Source organism: Dendropsophus ebraccatus, chromosome 3 (assembly GCF_027789765.1).
Source record: "Dendropsophus ebraccatus isolate aDenEbr1 chromosome 3, aDenEbr1.pat, whole genome shotgun sequence".
Classification (NCBI taxonomy): Eukaryota; Metazoa; Chordata; class Amphibia; order Anura; family Hylidae; genus Dendropsophus; species Dendropsophus ebraccatus.
This window is the reverse complement of record NC_091456.1, coordinates 161,492,251-161,510,986: the sequence shown is the minus strand read 5'-3', so window position 1 is coordinate 161,510,986 and position 18,736 is coordinate 161,492,251. Positions and strand designations below refer to the sequence as shown.

At 42.5% G+C, this 18,736-nt stretch overlaps 1 protein-coding gene across 2 annotated transcripts in view; it reads left to right on the top strand.

The window, feature by feature from the left end:
* LHFPL2 (LHFPL tetraspan subfamily member 2) overlaps positions 1–18,736 on the top strand; it is an 88,981-nt gene that overhangs the window by 54,016 nt on the left and 16,229 nt on the right. For both annotated transcript variants that reach the window (XM_069963030.1, XM_069963029.1), the window contains one exon: positions 14,250–14,951. In XM_069963030.1, coding sequence (XP_069819131.1) covers positions 14,519–14,951 — 433 coding nt within the window. In that variant the 5' untranslated portion in view covers positions 14,250–14,518. The remainder of the gene's footprint in view (positions 1–14,249; positions 14,952–18,736) is intronic.

Sequence of the window (18,736 nt, the reverse complement as noted above, 5' to 3'; positions counted from 1 at the left end):
TGTGCCCCCATATGGCACAGACCCCTCTGTGCCCCCATATGGCACAGACCCCTCTGTGCCCCCATATGGCACAGACCCCTCTGTGCCCCCATATGGCACAGACCCCTCTGTGCCCCCATATGGCACAGACCCCTCTGTGCCCCCATATGGCACAGACCCCTCTGTGCCCCCATATGGCACAGACCCCTCTGTGCCCCTATATGGCACAGACCCCTCTGTGCCCCCATATGGCACAGACCCCTCTGTGCCCCCATATGGCACAGACCCCTCTGTGCCCCCATATGGTACACTATAGTAACCCACCGCCCCCATATGGTACACTATAGTAACCCACCGCCCCCATATGGTACACTATAGTAACCCACCTCCCCCTAGGACACACTATAGTAACCCACCTCCCCAGTTAATCCCACCAGAGCTGAAAGCTGAGCTGTGATTGGCTGCTGTGGGCAGTTTACACCAGGTGTATATTTACACCCTTTCATAAATCTCCCCCATATTGTTTGAGGGGTAATATTCGCCCTTGAGGAGAGATGGGTAATCTTTCTATCTGGAGAGTTTTATGGTTTGGCATATATCCCCAGTCACGTTCGAAGACTCTTGAGGTAGTTTTCTCTTCAGGTCAAAGATGTGTGTGAGAGCAGCTTTGCATATCCTCCTTCTCATAATTGCCAGTAGAAGATAAATGGCCTGTAAGTCATCACATGTCCTTCCTCATTATTATTATTATTATTAATTTATTTATTTTTATTATTTATATTTTTATTTTGCAAAAAAACGGATGAAGAAAACTGATTACAAAAACGCAATGTGAACCCAGCCTAAACTACTTTGGAGCCCCTATAATTTGTGTACCTCAAAAGAACATTGATCTCTGTGCCATCAACTAAAGCCTGTACAATAGCTGCCCATACGTTATGCCTTTTAGTAACTCATAAAGACCTCAATGAAGATTTCTGATCAGTTTGTATATTTTTCCTGTTTCCATGTTCTGCCAAAGTCATCATATTACATCACTAAAGAAGACCTCATTGTATTAAGCCGTATGAGTTGCAGTCATCGGTCTGCGTCTTCTTATCGGAGAGACTGAGAGATGTCTGCAGTTTGTGTTAGCCGTGCACTGTGAGTCATGGTTGCCCCCTGAGGATTTGGTGGAGTAAATCATCCAGCTTGTTTGACTGATCATTTCCCCACAGGCGTACAGTCCGGCTATGACTTTATTGCTCAGTGATTGTTAGTCTTCAGTGAGAGACTATGATTCAGCGAGGAAGAAAAATATCAGTTTCCAGCAGGAATTTCTCCAGTTCACATTGTCATCTTTTTACAGCTATGTCACCATGTCATTCATAGTGGATCTGCATGCGACATGGTGGATTTTAATGACGCATCAGAGGTTAGTTACTAAACATGTTTTTCCTCCTGTATGCGTTTTACATTTAACAGAAGGCCCCTAGCATTAAGGTACAGAACTTTATTCCACCAGTCATGTCCATGACCCTGTACAATAAAAACAGTGTGGAGGAAAAACAAGACTACATACTCTTTTCCCTCCACACGACTTCCATTCTGTCTGCGCCTGGTCCCTGCTTTATCCACAGTGCAATTTTTCCAAATCACCAATGCCGGCTCCCTGTTCATGAATATTAATGCAAGACTATCATCAGGTTAGAAGGATCTGACCTGCTGATTGGTCCCTATAGCTCAGCATCCTCCGGTTCTGAGGATGAAGGAAAGTTTCTTACCTTCATCCTCTGTGATATTTTTGTGTACTTTGTAGTTTAATCCATATGCTTAATGAGGTGGTTTGGTGCATTGGGGGGGGGATTACCACTTTTGCACTGATCTGTGCACTGAGGCCGGTATTCCTGCTATTCTAACCTGCTGTTCGTTTTCCTTTTAAGGCCCAGTTCACAATGAGCAAAAACGTCGGAATTCCGCAGCGAAGCTCCTGCAGTGTCTAAATGGGAGGGCGTGCGTGCGCCTCCGCTTCCACCCCTCTCCGCTCAAAGAATTGACTTGTCAATTCTTTGAGCGGAGGCGGGCACGCCCTCCCATTCAGACACTTCAGGGCACTGAGCACGGCGGAAGCTCCGACGTGGAGTTCCGCTGTTTCTACTCGGTGTGCACTGGGCCTAAGGCAGCAATCTGCAGTGACATCATTCCGGCACTTATCACTGCAGAGCACTGTAAGTTTATTCACAAGTAGAAGCAGGTGGCTGGATCGATGCATTAGGTGGCTGTAGTACCGCCCCCAGTGTACACAAGCGCCTAAATAGCATATTAATGAAAAAAAAAAAACCATAATTGGCACTGTGAAGATAAAAGATGCTTTCTTTTTCAATGTCCCGTACCCTAACCTGCTGATAGTTTTCCTTTAAAGGATCAGCACTTTCAGTCCTAATCTTTGTACATTAATATGGAACATTTTGTTTTTTTGTTTTTGTTTTTTTAATCTAATTAAACTTTTTAGTTTTTTTTCTGTTTTTGTAGCTCAAATATATTGTTTGTTTTTCCTCCCACATTTTTACCTGGGACCTTGTTTTCCATTAACTCTGTTCCACTTCAGTGAAAACCTTAAACCTTCATGAGGTTTCCCATGTAAACATAGTAAAAAAAAAAAAATGGCCTCAGGGTGGGACAAAATTGGCACCTATAGTTTGTACAAACATTCCTTGGTAAACTCAGTCTTGCCAATTTTTAACCAGTGCCACTTCTACCTTACCACCTACTAAATTTTTCACTTAGTTAAATCATTTATTCTTGTTTAGTTAGATGTTTTGTGGTACCTGCCATCAGCAAGAGCTTGGAGGATGGAAACATGGCTCTTATCTATCTCCCCTCCACCTTAAATAAAGCATAGTAGTAAATGTTTGATGCAGCTAAAACTCTATAGACATACAAAATACCATTCCAGGTCAAATTCTTGCAGGGCCCCAAGATGCAGACCTATGCTTTAAGTGGGTGCGTGTTCAAAGACCTTCCATTAATAAGAGAAGATTTTGACTTTGAAATGTACCCATGACAATAAGTTTGAGGATTAAGGAGGTTAAAGAGTAACCATTAATGAGTCGTAGTTTATGAAGGGTAGACAGAAAAAAGGGCTCCATTCATGCCAGGTCCTGACCTCCTGAAGGTTCGCAGGTTAGTTTTCAGGGTTTTCCAAGCCTGTGAATTCCTGAACCGTTACACCAGCCCCATCCCTCATCGAGCCAAAGCATTTTACAGCTACTCACAAAGTTTTCGAGACGGACATAAATTTAAGTCTGGGCATTTCCTAAAGAGAATTCACTTATGAAATGAAACTGAGTAAAATTCTTGCGGTGGAAGGTAATTTCTTGAGAATATCTTCTAGAATTTCAGAAGTGGAAAAAAGTTTAGGTTTTTGGTTATTTTTCTTGGCGACTGCCTTTTTTTTGTAAATGAATTGGCATTTGGTATTATTTAATAGGATTACATTTTCTTTATAATCATAGTTTATTACATTACTATTACATCACCGTTGGATGAGGTTACATTTCAACATACATTGTCGCAATCCGTATACAAATAAACTAGCTAATAGCAAGGAGCTAGGTTAATTTTTTTGATAGATTATGTGGACAAACATGGACAACCGACCAGCTATAGATTCATTAAAGGATATTTAATCATTCAACAAATAGGTTACTATGGAGAACCTTTGGCTCTCCAGTTGCTGCAAAACTAGAATTCCCATCATGCCTGGACATCCGAAGTTTTAGCTTTGGTAGTCCAGGCATGATGGAAATTGTAATTTTGCAACAGCTGGAGTGCCCAAGGTTCCCCATCCCTGCCTTAGACAGTGTTGTCCACCTTTGTCATTTTAACTCTGTTCCTTTCCAAAACTTCCATTTTGTGTTGGTCATGGGTACTTACTACATGGGCAATGTTATGTGAACCAGAACGCTCGGCACTTGATTCCCCGCAGCTGCAGAAGTTGGATGTTTTCCTGGCAGCCTTAGAACAGCATCCAACTTCTGCAACCACAGGGAATGAAACGCTTAGGGTTCGAATAACGTTTGCGAACCCCAACATTTTACCAAATCCGTTCAATAGTCACAGGTGTAACATGGAACCATAGAGTTCCATAGAACAACATTAAACGGGCCAATGAACGATCAGTGACATACTACGTTAGAAAATAGATTCTGGATATTATGGACTCTCCTGACCCATATCCTGTCCTACAATTATATATCTTTCTCTCTCTCATCATTACCTAAACCTATCATTTACTATCTCACCTGTCAGGCTCTCTTTCTCTTTCCCGACTTCTTATCGCTATACGCCCCCATATGAGCAGTAGGTAATAGAGATTTTCAGCTGAATCATGTATTTGGAATGTGAGTCCAGGTCAGTACTCTGTGCCTCCACCCTGTGCTGTATATGCTGACAGTGGGAAATGCTCCTGATTTATTATGTATAGACATTTGGCAGAACATAGTTCATTTGCTGGCAAGAAGGTCATGATATAAAGCAGTTTTTATTATTAGGTGTATTACATTATTGAGTAGCTCTTTCCGAATGAAGCTGTGCTAATAAAGTTTGTGCTGTATAAAGATTTTTTATTTTTTTTTATTCTAAACTTTTTTTTACCTTATTTATATGGGTGCAGAATTTTTTTTGTACAATAACTGAAGTTATTTTGGGTAACCTGAATATATTGGCACAAGGCAGTCTGTGTTCCTGAATGACTTAGTCAAGTTCCCCCTGTGCAAGTTTTTTTTTTACCCTTTCCATCAATTTCATTTTTATTATGCATGGTAGCAGGCCACAAACAAATCCTCTCCGATTCTGCAAGTAAAACCCCCCATACACTTAAGAGAAAAGTTTTTGGACTGTGTATGGGGGGACCATTGACTCTGCCTGAAGTTGGATAAGAAAAAAGTCAGGTCTAGCAGCTCCACCCCCAATTTCACAAGCTTTGCGAAAGGTTTTCCTCATCTCAATCCCATCCCTTGCCCTAATATTACAAATATTACAAAGGGGAAAAGCAGCTGCCATGCAGCTATACCAAGTTTTTCTAAGGCCATTGGGATACATCATTGTATTGTTAGGAAGATGAATGTTGACATTGATCAAATTACTTTAGAAATAGGATTCCCAGCTATACTTGCCTAGATGTATCGGGCTACTTGGGATATAAAGGTTGCTTTGTATGTCACTGATATAAGGACGTCCTGTATCTCTAGTGGTTAATCTGATGAGGTTGGTTTTTGTACACAAAAAGGGATATGAACTCTGAAATATAAGTAACCAAAGACTCCTGTATTAAAGATCAATATAAACTTTTGAGAAAAAGTCTGCCAAACCTGCCACCTTTGCTAACTATCTTTTAGGGGCTTCCTGACTCTCCCTGAACATATGTTCAGGTATGTTGAATTTCAACACCCAATGCCTTTTCCTCTGGAGATTTAGGCCGACTGTCCAAGGTGTATGCCAGCCTGGCAACCTTCCATTGATAGATGTCATTGGTGAAAAGAGTAGGGCAAGTTTTTTGATTTTCAAGACTCGATCTTATTCTGGGAGGAATTATATCTTACCCATCCTCTCCCTGTAAAGAATACATGAATGTTTACATGTTTGGGGAGGACAGCAGACTGGCATGGTGAGGAAATACAGCTGTTAAATGCATATGGCTATCTTGAGGACTTAAAGAAGTTGTCCATGGAAAACAAACTTGCCCCCTCTCCACAGGAGAGGGGACAAATATGAGATTGCGGAGAGTGCGCCCTCCATACCCCTGGCCGATCTCCATATCGGCCCCCGGCTCCTTTCTTACAAATACAGACGTGGGTACGGCACTTGACCCACGTCTCTATTCATGGAGTTGCCAGAAAGAGCCAAGTGCTGTACTCTGCTCTCTCCAGCGGCTCCATTCATTCTCTATGGAACCACCGGAGAGAGCAGAGTACAGCTCTCTGCTCTTTCCTGCGGCTCTAAAGGAATGAATAGAGACACGAGTCATATTCCATACCCGCAGCTGTATACATAACAAAGGAGCCAGGGCCAGCTCGGACCCCCACAATCTCTTAAAAGTTAGTTTTTCCTTTTTATACTTTCTTAGTGTATGGTCTTGCAGCAGGTTCAGCCATCAGTAAAAGGTGTATGGGCTCGCCCAACCACCGACAGATAAGCGTGAGGGAAAAATACCACCCAACCCCTTTTGTTCTGGGAGAGATAATCCACAGTGAGAGCAGTCTGGTTTTGCTTAACCCTTCCCTCCCCATAGAGAACACAGGAACGGTCCGCCGTGTCAAACATTCCTGGTTTTAAAACACATGGTTTTCTTAGTTATTTTGGTACAGATCAATCGATCACCTGAACAGGTGTCCCGGAGAGGTACAATTAGGGGGGGGGGGGGATCTCTATTGTATCAGAGAAGTATGGGTTTGTCTTTTTTCTGACCGGTTACTTATAGATCCCACAGAAATGAAATCATGGCATGGTCCAATGGGCTCCATAGGTAAGAAGATTTTCTCCTATGGAAGGTTTGCTTAGCGGGATAGATGTCTGCAGGCCGGTGCTCGTTGTTTCATTTATTACTTTTTAAGCATATATTCTAGCTGAATGAAGAAGTACTTGTGCTTTGTAATGTCTTTTATCTTATGCTCTGCCTATAAGTGAGCAGGAATTGTTTTGCTCAGAAAGGCCATTGTTTTGGTAATCCACCTTCCTCTTGGTCTACTTCGCTTGTGTCGGATGGAGACGTGTATGAAGAGGTAATTACAGAAGCTCTCTTCTGTCTAGGAACGCATCCATTATAGCTGCTCCTTTGTTATAGAGACAAGAGCGGCTCTCATGTTTTGTGTATACAACACCAGTTCTCTCTGAGGTAGAGTGAAGCGTATATACGACTCAAAGGAACACTGAACCAAGAATAAAGCCTCAACTAAATAAAGATGTATAAGCTTTTTACTGTCCTTTCTGCTTGTATTTGCTCATACTAAGCTGCTGCGTCAACTATAATTATTGGAAGCCTGGGATGAGTCGATGCAACACAGTCGATAAATACTTTGTTCACGTGGTAGCTTGGAGACTTACAGGAGATGTTTTTGGAGGGCTGCCATGTGGACAACCTTTGGTCTTATAAGTGTAAAGTATAAAGGTATTGATTTTCCAAAGAGCATCATAAATATATCAGGTATACTGAGATAATGCACTGAAAATACATGATGAGGTTTAGGTTTCTTTTATATCAATATCTTTTGGTTTATATGCCAGAAAGTATCTTTAGGCTTTGTTCCCACTTTGAGAGAGTATTCGAAGGAAGGTGGCCATGTCATTAAATAGACCCGCCAATAAAGAACATGGAGTGAGATTTATCAAACATGGTGTAAAGTGAAACTGGTGCAGTTGCCCCCGGCAACCAATCAGATTCCACCTTACATATTACAAAGAGTCTGTGAGGAATGAAAGGTGGAATCTGATTGGTTACTAGTGACAACTGAGCCAGTTTCATTTTACACCATGTTTGATAAATCTCCCCCATGGTCTTCATTATTGGCCATCTATTTAACAAGATGGCCACCTTCCACTGATATATTCAAGCAGTTATTAATTTTTTGGACTGGCCACAGGTCCTTTATGTTGCAGGGTCAAGACGTCCAGTGCTGCGAGTTATTCTTTCCATAAGTCATACTTGTGGTTAATAGACAGATAAACATCCCAGTGATAAATATTGGGACATAAGTTTAATAATGAGAAAATAATTGAGTCTGCCATATACTCACTTTTCTCAATTCCTCAAATACTTTCAGGACTATTAGGGAAGTAATTTCAGCACTGTGTGAGGTATTCAGAATCAATGACTACTTGTATTACCATCTTTCGTGGTTCGTGATGTGAAAGGATCCTGTCTTAAGACATCACATTATTTCCTAGAAACCTGAGCGACTTTGACATGTGTGTAATATACCGCTGCTCCCATACTGAGCTGAAGCAGACGCTCTTCAGTCCTCGGCTCCCAGCAGTCCTGCTCTCCGTCAGTAGGATTGTGTGGTTTCTCCAAGTGTCAGAGACTGGTTTCCTTTTCAGCACGTCCTGAGGTTGCCACAGATATTTGTTCCATCGGGGGAGTGGGGCTCTTATTCATGGAAGCCTGTGCTATTCTGCTTCTTTATTATGAAATAAATCCTGGAATATTGCTTAATGCCCAGTGACCATTCCCACCCTGGGAAAACAGTAACAGTAGCTTACTGTGGTTTCTGGAAGAATTTTACAATGTTGTACAACGCGGCTAAAAAAACATCAGAAATATGTTTAGTCATTGCTTAGCGGAGATGATGGGGGCTGCGTTACCCTCCTGTTGGATAGGAAGTCTTGGAGTGGTATCGGGGTCAAGGTGTGAACATAGTAACCTATCCTTGTATCATGTTTGCAGCTTTCCACAGAAATTTTCTATACTTTTCGGGCAGTCTCTCTCTCTCTAAAGCTTGAAGAATTTATTTTTTACATGACCTATAGAAAGTGACCTTTTTTTGGGCCTGAGGGGCCCAAAAGGTTATCTTCCCCCTGTGAGGGGACCAGTATTTAAAATTACGTGAGATTGCTGGGCCTTGTTACATTGTACATTAGCTGTGCATGGTGGTGTAGCATGCCGTGGGTGTAGTTGCCCTTGGATCGAAATGTTAGTGGGCCATACATCTTTGTAATGTAAAACCACATCCAGACTAAGGACAAAAGTGATCCGAATTCCCATTTGTGGCAGGTTCAGGCCATTGGTTTAAGGTGTATGGGGCTCTCCTGACCAACCACCGACAGTTGGTGGAGATATTCTGGGAGGGATAAGCCACAGTCAGGGCTCTCTGGCTGCAGCTTAGGGCCCTATTCCACCAGACTATTATCATTCAGATTATCGTTAAATCGTTCGAATCTAAACGATAATCGTTCGGTTGAAATGCAGTTAACGATCAACGATTTCTCGTTTGGTCGTTAATCGCTTTATAAGACCTGGACCTATTTTTATCGTTGCTCGTTCGCAAATCGTTCGCATTGAATAAGATGTCGTTCGGTCATTCGCAGTAGATGCGAACGCAATAGCGAAGAAAAAACTATCGCAAATGCAATCATAAGTAACAATTATCGTTCCATGGAAATCAGTGAACGTTTTCAGGTCTTTCGCATTAGCGGTCGTTTAAGATCATTAATCGTTAACAATTATGTGAACGATAATCGTCCGGTGGAATAGGGTCCTTAGCCCTCCCTTCCGCATAGAGAACACAGGTTCGTTTGGCCTTGCCAAACAGTCCTGTGTATATGGGGGATGGGAGAGGTAACTGATGGATGAACGATGGTTCGGCTGTCAGTTATTGAAGGTGTATGGGGACCTTTAGACTGAAGTGAATGACTTTCTAAGGTATGGTAACCTCCCAACTCTCTACTGATGATATCTGGGTTTGTTGGATTTCCAGCCAACCCTTTTTGTTCTGGAAGAGATAAGCTAGGGAAGTTTGAGACTTACCCCTCCCATAAAGAACACATGAACATTGGGCTGTGCTTAACACCCATGTTCATAGGGAGGTTAGGAAAGATGTATGGACACCATTAAGGGGGTGCAATATCTAACTGTCCGATTTTGTGCCCTAAGGGTATAAAGCGAGTGATGCCCACAGTGTATGCATCTTTGCTCACCACCATACACTCTACAATCCCTCCTAGCCTGGCAAATGTAAAGTAGGCGATGATACTTACAGGGTATGAAGTTCCACTCACTACTTTGCTCAGTACTTAAGAGGAGCAGAGAGTCCGGCCAATAACATAGCGTGCCACTAGACTGGCCGCTCCATTACTATACTGAACAGAGATGCATACACACTATATATTGCTACTAACTTCAGGAGACAAGGCATGCATTGCATGCCCTAAGAGAGTCCGGTGAATGCAAACTCTATACTGTACGCCATTCATTTGCCTTGTTAGGGATGGCAATTCTTTCCTTTCCCCTAGCACTGACAGCTCACGCTATACCGCTGCCTTTAGGTACAGTATCCATTCTTTGGCTAATTTTACCGATTAATCTAAACGCGTTACAGATGAGCTAATACTCTGCATTAGTTTATATAAACCAGCCGTCGTCGGTTTACTTCCCATATAATTATTGTGACCCCCGGGCTCTTACTAACAAGCCATCATACTGTTTATTTATGCTGTGCTGCGTAATATAAACCCTGGGCATTGTGACCTAGTCCTGAGTTCATCCTTTTCATGTCTGTTGTGTCAGGGCGATAGGCATGGATCTAGCATGTTGTTATGTTTACGTCATCTGCAGTGTGAACAGAGACGTTTGGCATTGCTGACTTATCAGAAGATTCCCACCCGGAAAAGTAAACAGAAACTTTGTTCTTGTGCCTGTGTTACTGTAACTTATCTGCTTTTATCTCTTCTCCTTTTAGTGAGACTGATACGTACCTAGCTCTGTTAGTCGTCAACTTTTTACAACAGAGTTTTTCTGCTTTGTCCCTTTTAACATAATGCTTTCTGGATGTCTGAGCACAAAGACATAGCTCTGGTCCTTGGCGTGTGCGCTGGTGTGAGGGGCTTTTATGTGGAAAAAAAGAACGTCTGTGTTTGTTCCAAGCTTTATGTTTGAGAACCTCATTTATAAAAGGAAGTAAACAGTAAACTTTTTAAAAAGTTTTTTGAAAACATAAATATAAACAATACAACTTTTTACTGAACCACATGTAAACCATGTTTAAAAAAAAAACTGTTAGAATGTCTGACAACACTTGGGTATGGATATGGAAATTGAAACCTAAATTTTCTATTGGAGGAAGGCTGCACAGGTGTTCGCTAGATCATCCGGGTAGCCCATAAAAGATAGCGGCGGTATGCTGACTCCACTCCGATTACACAGAGCAATGGTAGACATATCACTGCTATCCTGATCGTTGTTTTTAACATGGTGAAAGACAATGATCAGCCCACATCGTGCATGCCAGCTGATCGTCGCGTTCTCTTACACGAGACTATTATCACCGGATACGGGCAATAATCGTTTTATGTGATAGGGCCTTTACTAGCAGATGCGGAAGAGACTTCCACTAAACAAGTCACACAAGATGTCTAACCCGATGTGTTCTGCAAAAATTTCTAAAACCTATCATGGACTTATGAGACATGAACCCCAAAAAGTGTGTTCAAGGGGTCAACTATTTTTTTTTTTTTTCAAGACAAAGCCAACATCTTCCCAACCTATGAAAACACACTCCCACGTGTCCATATATATGTGCAATTTGATCCTTTTCTCTATGATCTTTCTCTGTTAGTCTTCTCATCGTCACTAGGCAAACAGGGTGGTTCCATTGCTCAGCACCCCTGACCTCTGCTTCACACTGGAAAACTACATTACCCAGAAGCCCTCAGTTCCCGGCTGCAGCCGGAAACTTAGCTGGATGGGCTGTAAGTGCAAGTGCCATGTGTTCTTCCCACCGGATCTCAAACTATGAGTTATTTGGGTAGTTGGAGATTGCGCTGCCTAGGGGCCTTTGTGTTCATCTAAATTTACAAATCCTTGCTACAGAGGGAAATCCTTTGTATTTGCATATGTCTATAGACCTATGCTTGTGTTGTGTGTAGCCTTAGGCATGGATATTCTAAGTTTAATGCATGCGGGATTATCTTCTTTAGAAAACCCATACTCCTACTCTGTAGCATTCAGCAAGCAGCCACAATGAAGGGTAGATCTTTTTTGGTGGACCTTTACCGATCATGGATTACAAAGAATGTATGCTGGATTTTCCCACTGTTGGGAATTTGTATACATATTGCCAGGCTCCCTCCACCAGTTGGCTGCCGATCCCTGGGGGTAGAAATGAGCGAACCTCGAGCATGCTTGAGTCCATCTGAACCCGAACTTTTGGCATTTGATTAGCGGTGGCTGCTGAACTTGGATAAAGCCCTAAGGCTATGTGGAAAACATGGATATAGTCATTGGCTGCATCCATGTTTTCCAGACAACCTTAGAGCTTTATCCAAGTTCAGCAGCCCCCGCTAATCAAACACCGATCATTCGGGTTCAGATGGACCCGAACCCGGTTCGCTCATCTCTACCTGGGGGTTAAGAAAGTTCTGCGTCCTTAGACCTAATGGTTTTGATGGGCCTTACTACAAATTGGGATCAACCAAAGCCAACAAAGTTTTTTTAACCCTAGATTTCAGAAAGTATACAACATTGCATCAAGACTCCTGAGAAAGATATTCCATAAGATTTCTGCAGACGGGTTTCACCGGTGAAGCGCCCATAATTGTCAGTGGGGTGCAGGCAAATTTGACAGATGTAATCATGTGCTTTTAGGTTTTGTTTTTGGTTTAGGTACGTGATGATTTTATTTTATTTTTTACCTATTTTAACATGAAGGGATTTGAGATGCAACCACTGATGAGGCCCAGGCATGTATATGTTAGTAGGCAAGAGCTTGAAAACTCCTGATATGGAGTGTCCTAAAGTTGACATGGGATGAAGCCCCACTATGTAAACAACCAAATACAGGCAAAGACTGATCACATGTATTTGTTGGTATCTCTGCAACACTCGATAAAGCCATAGTTTGCATTCTCCTTGTCAATTATAGTAATAGCACCCTGGTGAGTTTTGTAGCACCCATCTGTTGTTGTATAGTATGGCCTATAGAGCCGTCATGTACAGGGCTAGTGATATGTACTTGGCCGGGTTTAGTGTATTATTCACACTCCGGTGCTGAAGACCAGGAAGAAGTGTGATCTAAGTGTGTGTCATTGATCTGATCCAAGAAAATAGCAAGCCACGTAGGTCACAGTGTACCCTCACATCAGCCATTACTCGTGTTGTTCTGCGTGTTGCTCTGGAGACAGTGAGTAGCGAGGGAAAGTAATATGTAATAAATGTCTGTTTAGATCACCAGTAAATGTAAGGGCTTGAGTCATCCTCTTCTGTCGAGCTGAAACAAATTGAGCAGCTATTTCATGTAGTTTATCAAGTTCTTATTTAGTTTATAAGTCTGCACATAGTATGATTTTAGCAAAGTAAGGGTAGCTTCACACACACTGTATCGAAGCGGACTTTCTGCTGCGGATCCGCGGCAGATCTGCAGCTGATTTGATCTAAATAATTGAACACACCATCAAATCTGCTGCGGATCCGGTGTGTTAAGGCACCCGAAAATCTGCATATAGTACGACTTTTACTTCGGTATTTAGATTGGGCATGTTGAATTTCAATGCTCAATCCTTTTGAGAGTGGTGTCTGGCATGAGTATGAGCCGATCGATTGTTTAGCTGGCAGCTATTGAAGGTGTGGGCTCCTTTACACTGAATCGGTGGTGTGAACTGATCCTTATTGGGCATTCTGGTTCCTTCTGAGGATATCAAGTAAGTTTGTAGGCATGGCACAACCATCCAGCCAACTCAGACATGCGTAATAGCGGTCCTACATTCACTGATCATGTATAAAGTTCTGCAATTAGCAATAAAGCACACTAATGCCGTTGCATATTTTCCTATTGCATATTTAGTATTTTTAGCAATAGTTTGAATGATGATTGCTTATATGGTAAAGCTTAAAGGGGTTATCCATTATATAAAAAAAAAAACACACACCCAGATACCCACTTACCAGGACTGAGCTTGCCCAGTGGACACTTGCATCTCATTACAATACATATTGCATAAGTGGAAAAATTATTCGTAATTCGAGATGAGCACAACTGGAGCATGCTCGAGTCCGATCTTTCTGCATTTGATTAACGGTGGCTGAAGACGTTGGATGCAGCCCTAAAGCTGCGTGGGACGCCCTAGGGCTGCATCCAACTTCTTCAGCCCCCGGTATTCAAGGGCAGGACTACCCGACTCCCAACTTACCACTGTATTTAGCTGAGGCAAAGAACATATTCCTTTATAGACGCCCACTTAAGGGAGTCTGTGAAGAAATATTGGACACCCTGTATACTAACACAGTGTAAGTTCCAGAAGCTTATCAGGAAAATACGTCTACTAGCAAGAAATTGACTCAGTTTCCTGTAAGACGCTGACGGACCTTGTTCCCAGTATAAGTCTTAGGTCTTATAAGTTGTTTGTATTCTCAGTGAGTAATGCTTTCTTTATCTACTTTCACTCTTATTAACTTTTTTTGACTGTACATATAAAGTCTAGGTTTGGCGGAGAAGTCTCTGTTGTTGACAGATTTGTGGCAGTGATTACATAGGCGACCATGTCATCAATCTTATCTGTATCTCTGTCTCCCTTTCTGGTAGATCTGTGATGTCACCACTGAGGGCCGGGCCTGGGAGCTCCCTTGGAACATTGAAGCATCGTGTTTCACTATGAATAGTAGAAGAGAAGAATTGTGCAGCACAGGACGGATGAGGAGCCAGCTGCTTCATTGATTACAGAACCACTGGATTACAAAGACTCAAAGAGCCGGATTTCTTCTCTTCTTTTTTTAGTTTATTTTTTTTACCCAGGATTTACATTTTTTTCCCTTTTTGTTATAATCTGGTTTAGCCCTGGTAGTGGGCAATAGATGGTCTACACCATGTGTCATGTCATAGTAACATGTCGTTCTATGCTGTGGACCATCCTGAGTATTGTCGTTGCCTTTGGAGAACTTATAGCTTTTATGAGCGAGGACTGGCTGGTTGGCAAAGCAAAAAGCACAGATATCGATAACAGGACTGGCGGCCACCATGAGCCGTATCGGCCAACGCTGGGCATCTATGGACGTTGCATCAAAGTGCCTAAAGTCCAGTACTTCAGAAGGGACGCTCTCTGTGGTCCTTACGCAGAGCATTTCAGTGAGATAGCGAGTGGTTTCTGGCAGGCTACCGCTATCTTCCTGGCCGTGGGGATATCCATCCTCTGTATTGTAGCTTTTGTCTCAGTCTTTACAATGTGCGTGCAAAGTGTTATGAAAAAAAGTATATTCAACGTATGTGGGCTGCTACAAGGAATTGCAGGTACGTAGACGATGCATTTTACTTTGTGACTGTGATAATCTTTCTGTTCAGCTCTCACTGGTTTACAGCTGTGACCACACTACAACTCCCAGCATACTCTGACAGCTTAAAGTTTTTATTGCATGCCAGGAGGTGAATGCCTTATGTGATCTTTGTACATTTAGTCATTGCTATCTGGGTAGAGAGGGAAGGTTACTTTCTACGAGATGGATTATTACCTGCTGCACCTCTAAGGTCACCTTGGTTATTGCTTAGATACGGTCGCTGCATGTCAGGAACTTGTCAATATTTGCAGGCGGTAATCTCCTGTCTTCCTCCACAATCACTGTCACTAGATGAATCACTGCACTGTACACTGTGATTCTGCAGCTATTGCAAAACTACAGCGCTCATCATGTAGCCATGGCCATTGTCAGAGCATGTTGGTGGTTGTAGTTCTATAATTATGCTCTTATTCTCATCTCTTTATATCATTCTCACTTACATCCTATATATTGATCTGACATCCAGTCAGTCTCATACCTATACGTGATATCTAGGTCTAGTGTTGCTCGTGTAGTGTGTATATGGCGGATGCCTCCTCTTATGTTTTACCTGTGGCTTGTACTGATACTCCTGAGTGATCACAGCAGCACAGAGTATTACTATGAGGAAAAGTCTCTATTCCAGGGTTCATCTTATTATATCTCTACATCCAAGATATATGTACGGTATGTGGTGGACCGATTGTCACTTTTAAAGACTTTTGACACCTGTCAAGGAATCCTCAATCAAGGTACTACGTAGGGGCCACTATGTCTCTAGCCTTATCCTTAAATTCCATCCCCATGTACCATGTACCCCCAACACGCTTCTGTGGTTGCTTGCATACACTACATGGTGGACCTGCACCATGGTATAAAGCTTCTGGGATTCCATATTGGCAATGCTCTCCTCCCTGCCTTAAAAGACCCTTCCCAAATGACCCTCAGCACTCCTACTGGGAGACATGTTTCCCTCCACCAACTTTAATCAACGTAAGCGACTCCAATATATAGTGGAGTTTATGGTGAATGATTTCAGGTCATTCCCTAAAAAGCTTGTTTGCAATCGTTTATCGGTGGAAACAAAAATTGCTTTGTCTAATAGAACCCTTAACTTAATAATATTGTTAGAAAAGATTGAAGCTACCTGTATGGACAACAGAAGAAACACCGAAGTTTAGCAGCCGTGGGCTAAATTATGATTCCTCCCTGATTCTTAGGGCCCTATTACACGGCCCAATATTAAGAAGCAAGCGAGCGCCGACCTGTCAGATCAGCGCTCGCTTGCTCTTCGCTTCCTGCTTTCTGTCAGTGATAATACTCGCACTGACAACAAGGAGGGGAGTTGGGTTGCGGGGGGCCAATAGAAGATAAGAAGATCCATCCTTCTCCTAACTAAAGAGACTCTCATTTCCTGAAAATGTATTTTTTTTTATTTAATTTGATTTTTATGCAGGTCTGCCGAGTCCCTTGGGCTAAGCTGAATGTGCTCGGCTCGGCTGTGTCACCCTCTTGAAGCCAATTGAAGCCCTGGAGACACATATGATGTCAAAGGGAGACATAGAATAAGTGAAAACGTACTTTCCAGGTCCTGACCACGAGTCCCTTCATTGGTCGTCCACCACTCTTATAGCTGACAGCAGTGGTCGGGATTCGATGCAACCGCTGTCAACATAACAGCAAGACAGAGGGGCCAAACTTCTAAAGAAAACAATTTTGCTAATGCTATGCATTTGCAAAATTACTTTCTTTTGCATTTCCCATCACCTGACAAAGGTTTAGGTGATAGGAATACTCCCATTTTTAAAAGGTTTTTCCTGTTCCTAAAAAAAAAATAAAAAAAAAAATTGGCAAAAAGATTCAACTGCTATAATATAAAACTACTGATCTCCTTAATCCAGTGCATATACAGCGGAGGTTGCCGGATGGTCTTTGTTTCTACTCCATTGCCATTGATGATGTTTCATGGTTGCATGTGAGCTATATAAATGGTGGCCTCAGTGGTCACATGCCAGTACGTAGAGCACATGACCACTGGGGCCAGTGTTTAGGACCGGACAGCCTCTGTACTATTGCTCCCTATGATCTCTTCTTGTGAAGTGTAAAGACAAACATGGCCGGTGCTGTAGTCTGTTTGATCTGCAGACAGGTGCCACCGGGGCTGAAGGAAGCCAGAGGACCAGGAGGAAATGAGATTTGGTGTGGGCCCGAGCTGTTGACAGACGTGTTTAGACGATAGCAGTTTAGTTCTATTTTCGCTGCATGCCTATGGAAATTCATATCAGGGGCAGGAGGTTTACACAGCTTTTACCGCATGGCACGGCCTAATAAGATTAGGTCCACAGAAGAGCAGGAGCTGACATTATCTAGCTGCCAGGAGACATATGACAGGCAGCCTCTTCGTCTCCAAACTCATTTTCTCCTTCTAGTAACAGAATTGGAGAGACCTCTGTGGTTTTACGCTCCTCACGTGTTATGTCTTGTAAATTCCTGAAATTAGATCATAGACCATTTTCCTTCATGTTAGGTCGATAGCATTTGAGTTTTACACAGAAATCAATAGGTTGTGTGTGCGGCGTTTTTTTTTTGTTTTTTTGTTTTTTTTTTTATAGTTTTTTTGGTGCATGCTTTAAGGTTGGGGCATAATAAAAATGGGCCTCCACCCCCTGCCGATGGACCCTTGATCAGATGGTTTGTTACAGTAACCTATACAATGAAGTTTACTGATTATTGTCTGCTGCTTCTTTATTTTATACCTTGCAGACTTGTTAGTAGATATTGGGGAATTAATAATTCTGCACATATTGCAGATAAACCTACACCAACCTTCTTATACCGACGATGAAGTGTGGTTGTTCGGCAGGTGGTCGCTGGCCCTTTTACATGGGCTGATTTGTTGGGACGAGCGTTCTTAAGAAATTTCATATGCCTAATGACTGACTTTAAAGGGGAACTCCTGCTTTTTTTTTTCAACTGGTGCCAGAAAGTCATATAGATTTGTAAATTATTCTATTAAAATATCTACAGTCTTCCAGTACTTATCAACTGCTGTGTGTCCTGCAGAAAGTGGTGTCTTTTTTTTTTTTTTTTTTTTTTGTTTTCCAGTCTGACACAGTGCTCTCTGCTGCCATCTCTGTCCATGTCAGGAACTGCCCAGAGCAGTAACAACAAACTCTTCTGCTCTGGACCAGGAGTGTCAAACTCAAATACACGGTGGGCCAAAATTAAAAAATTTGACAAAGTCGCGGGCCGACCTTGATATTTATTGAAGAGGGCATGCGGCACTCCTGGCACTGTCAGATTAACGTGCTGTGTTCCTGGCACTGTCAGTGGTGTGCATCCCCCAGCACTGTGCACTATGATAAATAAGATAAATTGCTATGATATGGTATCATAATAGTATCTTATATAGAAGCCAGCCCTCCCCAATAGTGTCTTTTTTTTTATAGAGGCCAGCTCTCCCGAATAGTCTTATATAGAAGCCAGTCCTCTCTAATAGCCTCTTATATAGTAGCCAGCCCTCCCTCATAGCCTCTTATATAGTAGCCAGCCCTCCCCCATAGCCTCTTATATAGTAGCCAGCCCTCCCCCATAGCCTCTTATATAGTAGCCAGCCCTCCCCCATAGCCTCTTATATAGTAGCCAGCCCTCCCCCATAGCCTCTTATATAGTAGCCAGCCCTCCCCCATAGTCTCATATAGTAGCCAGCCCTCCCCAATAGTCTCATATAGTAGCCAGCCCTCCCCAATAGTCTCATATAGT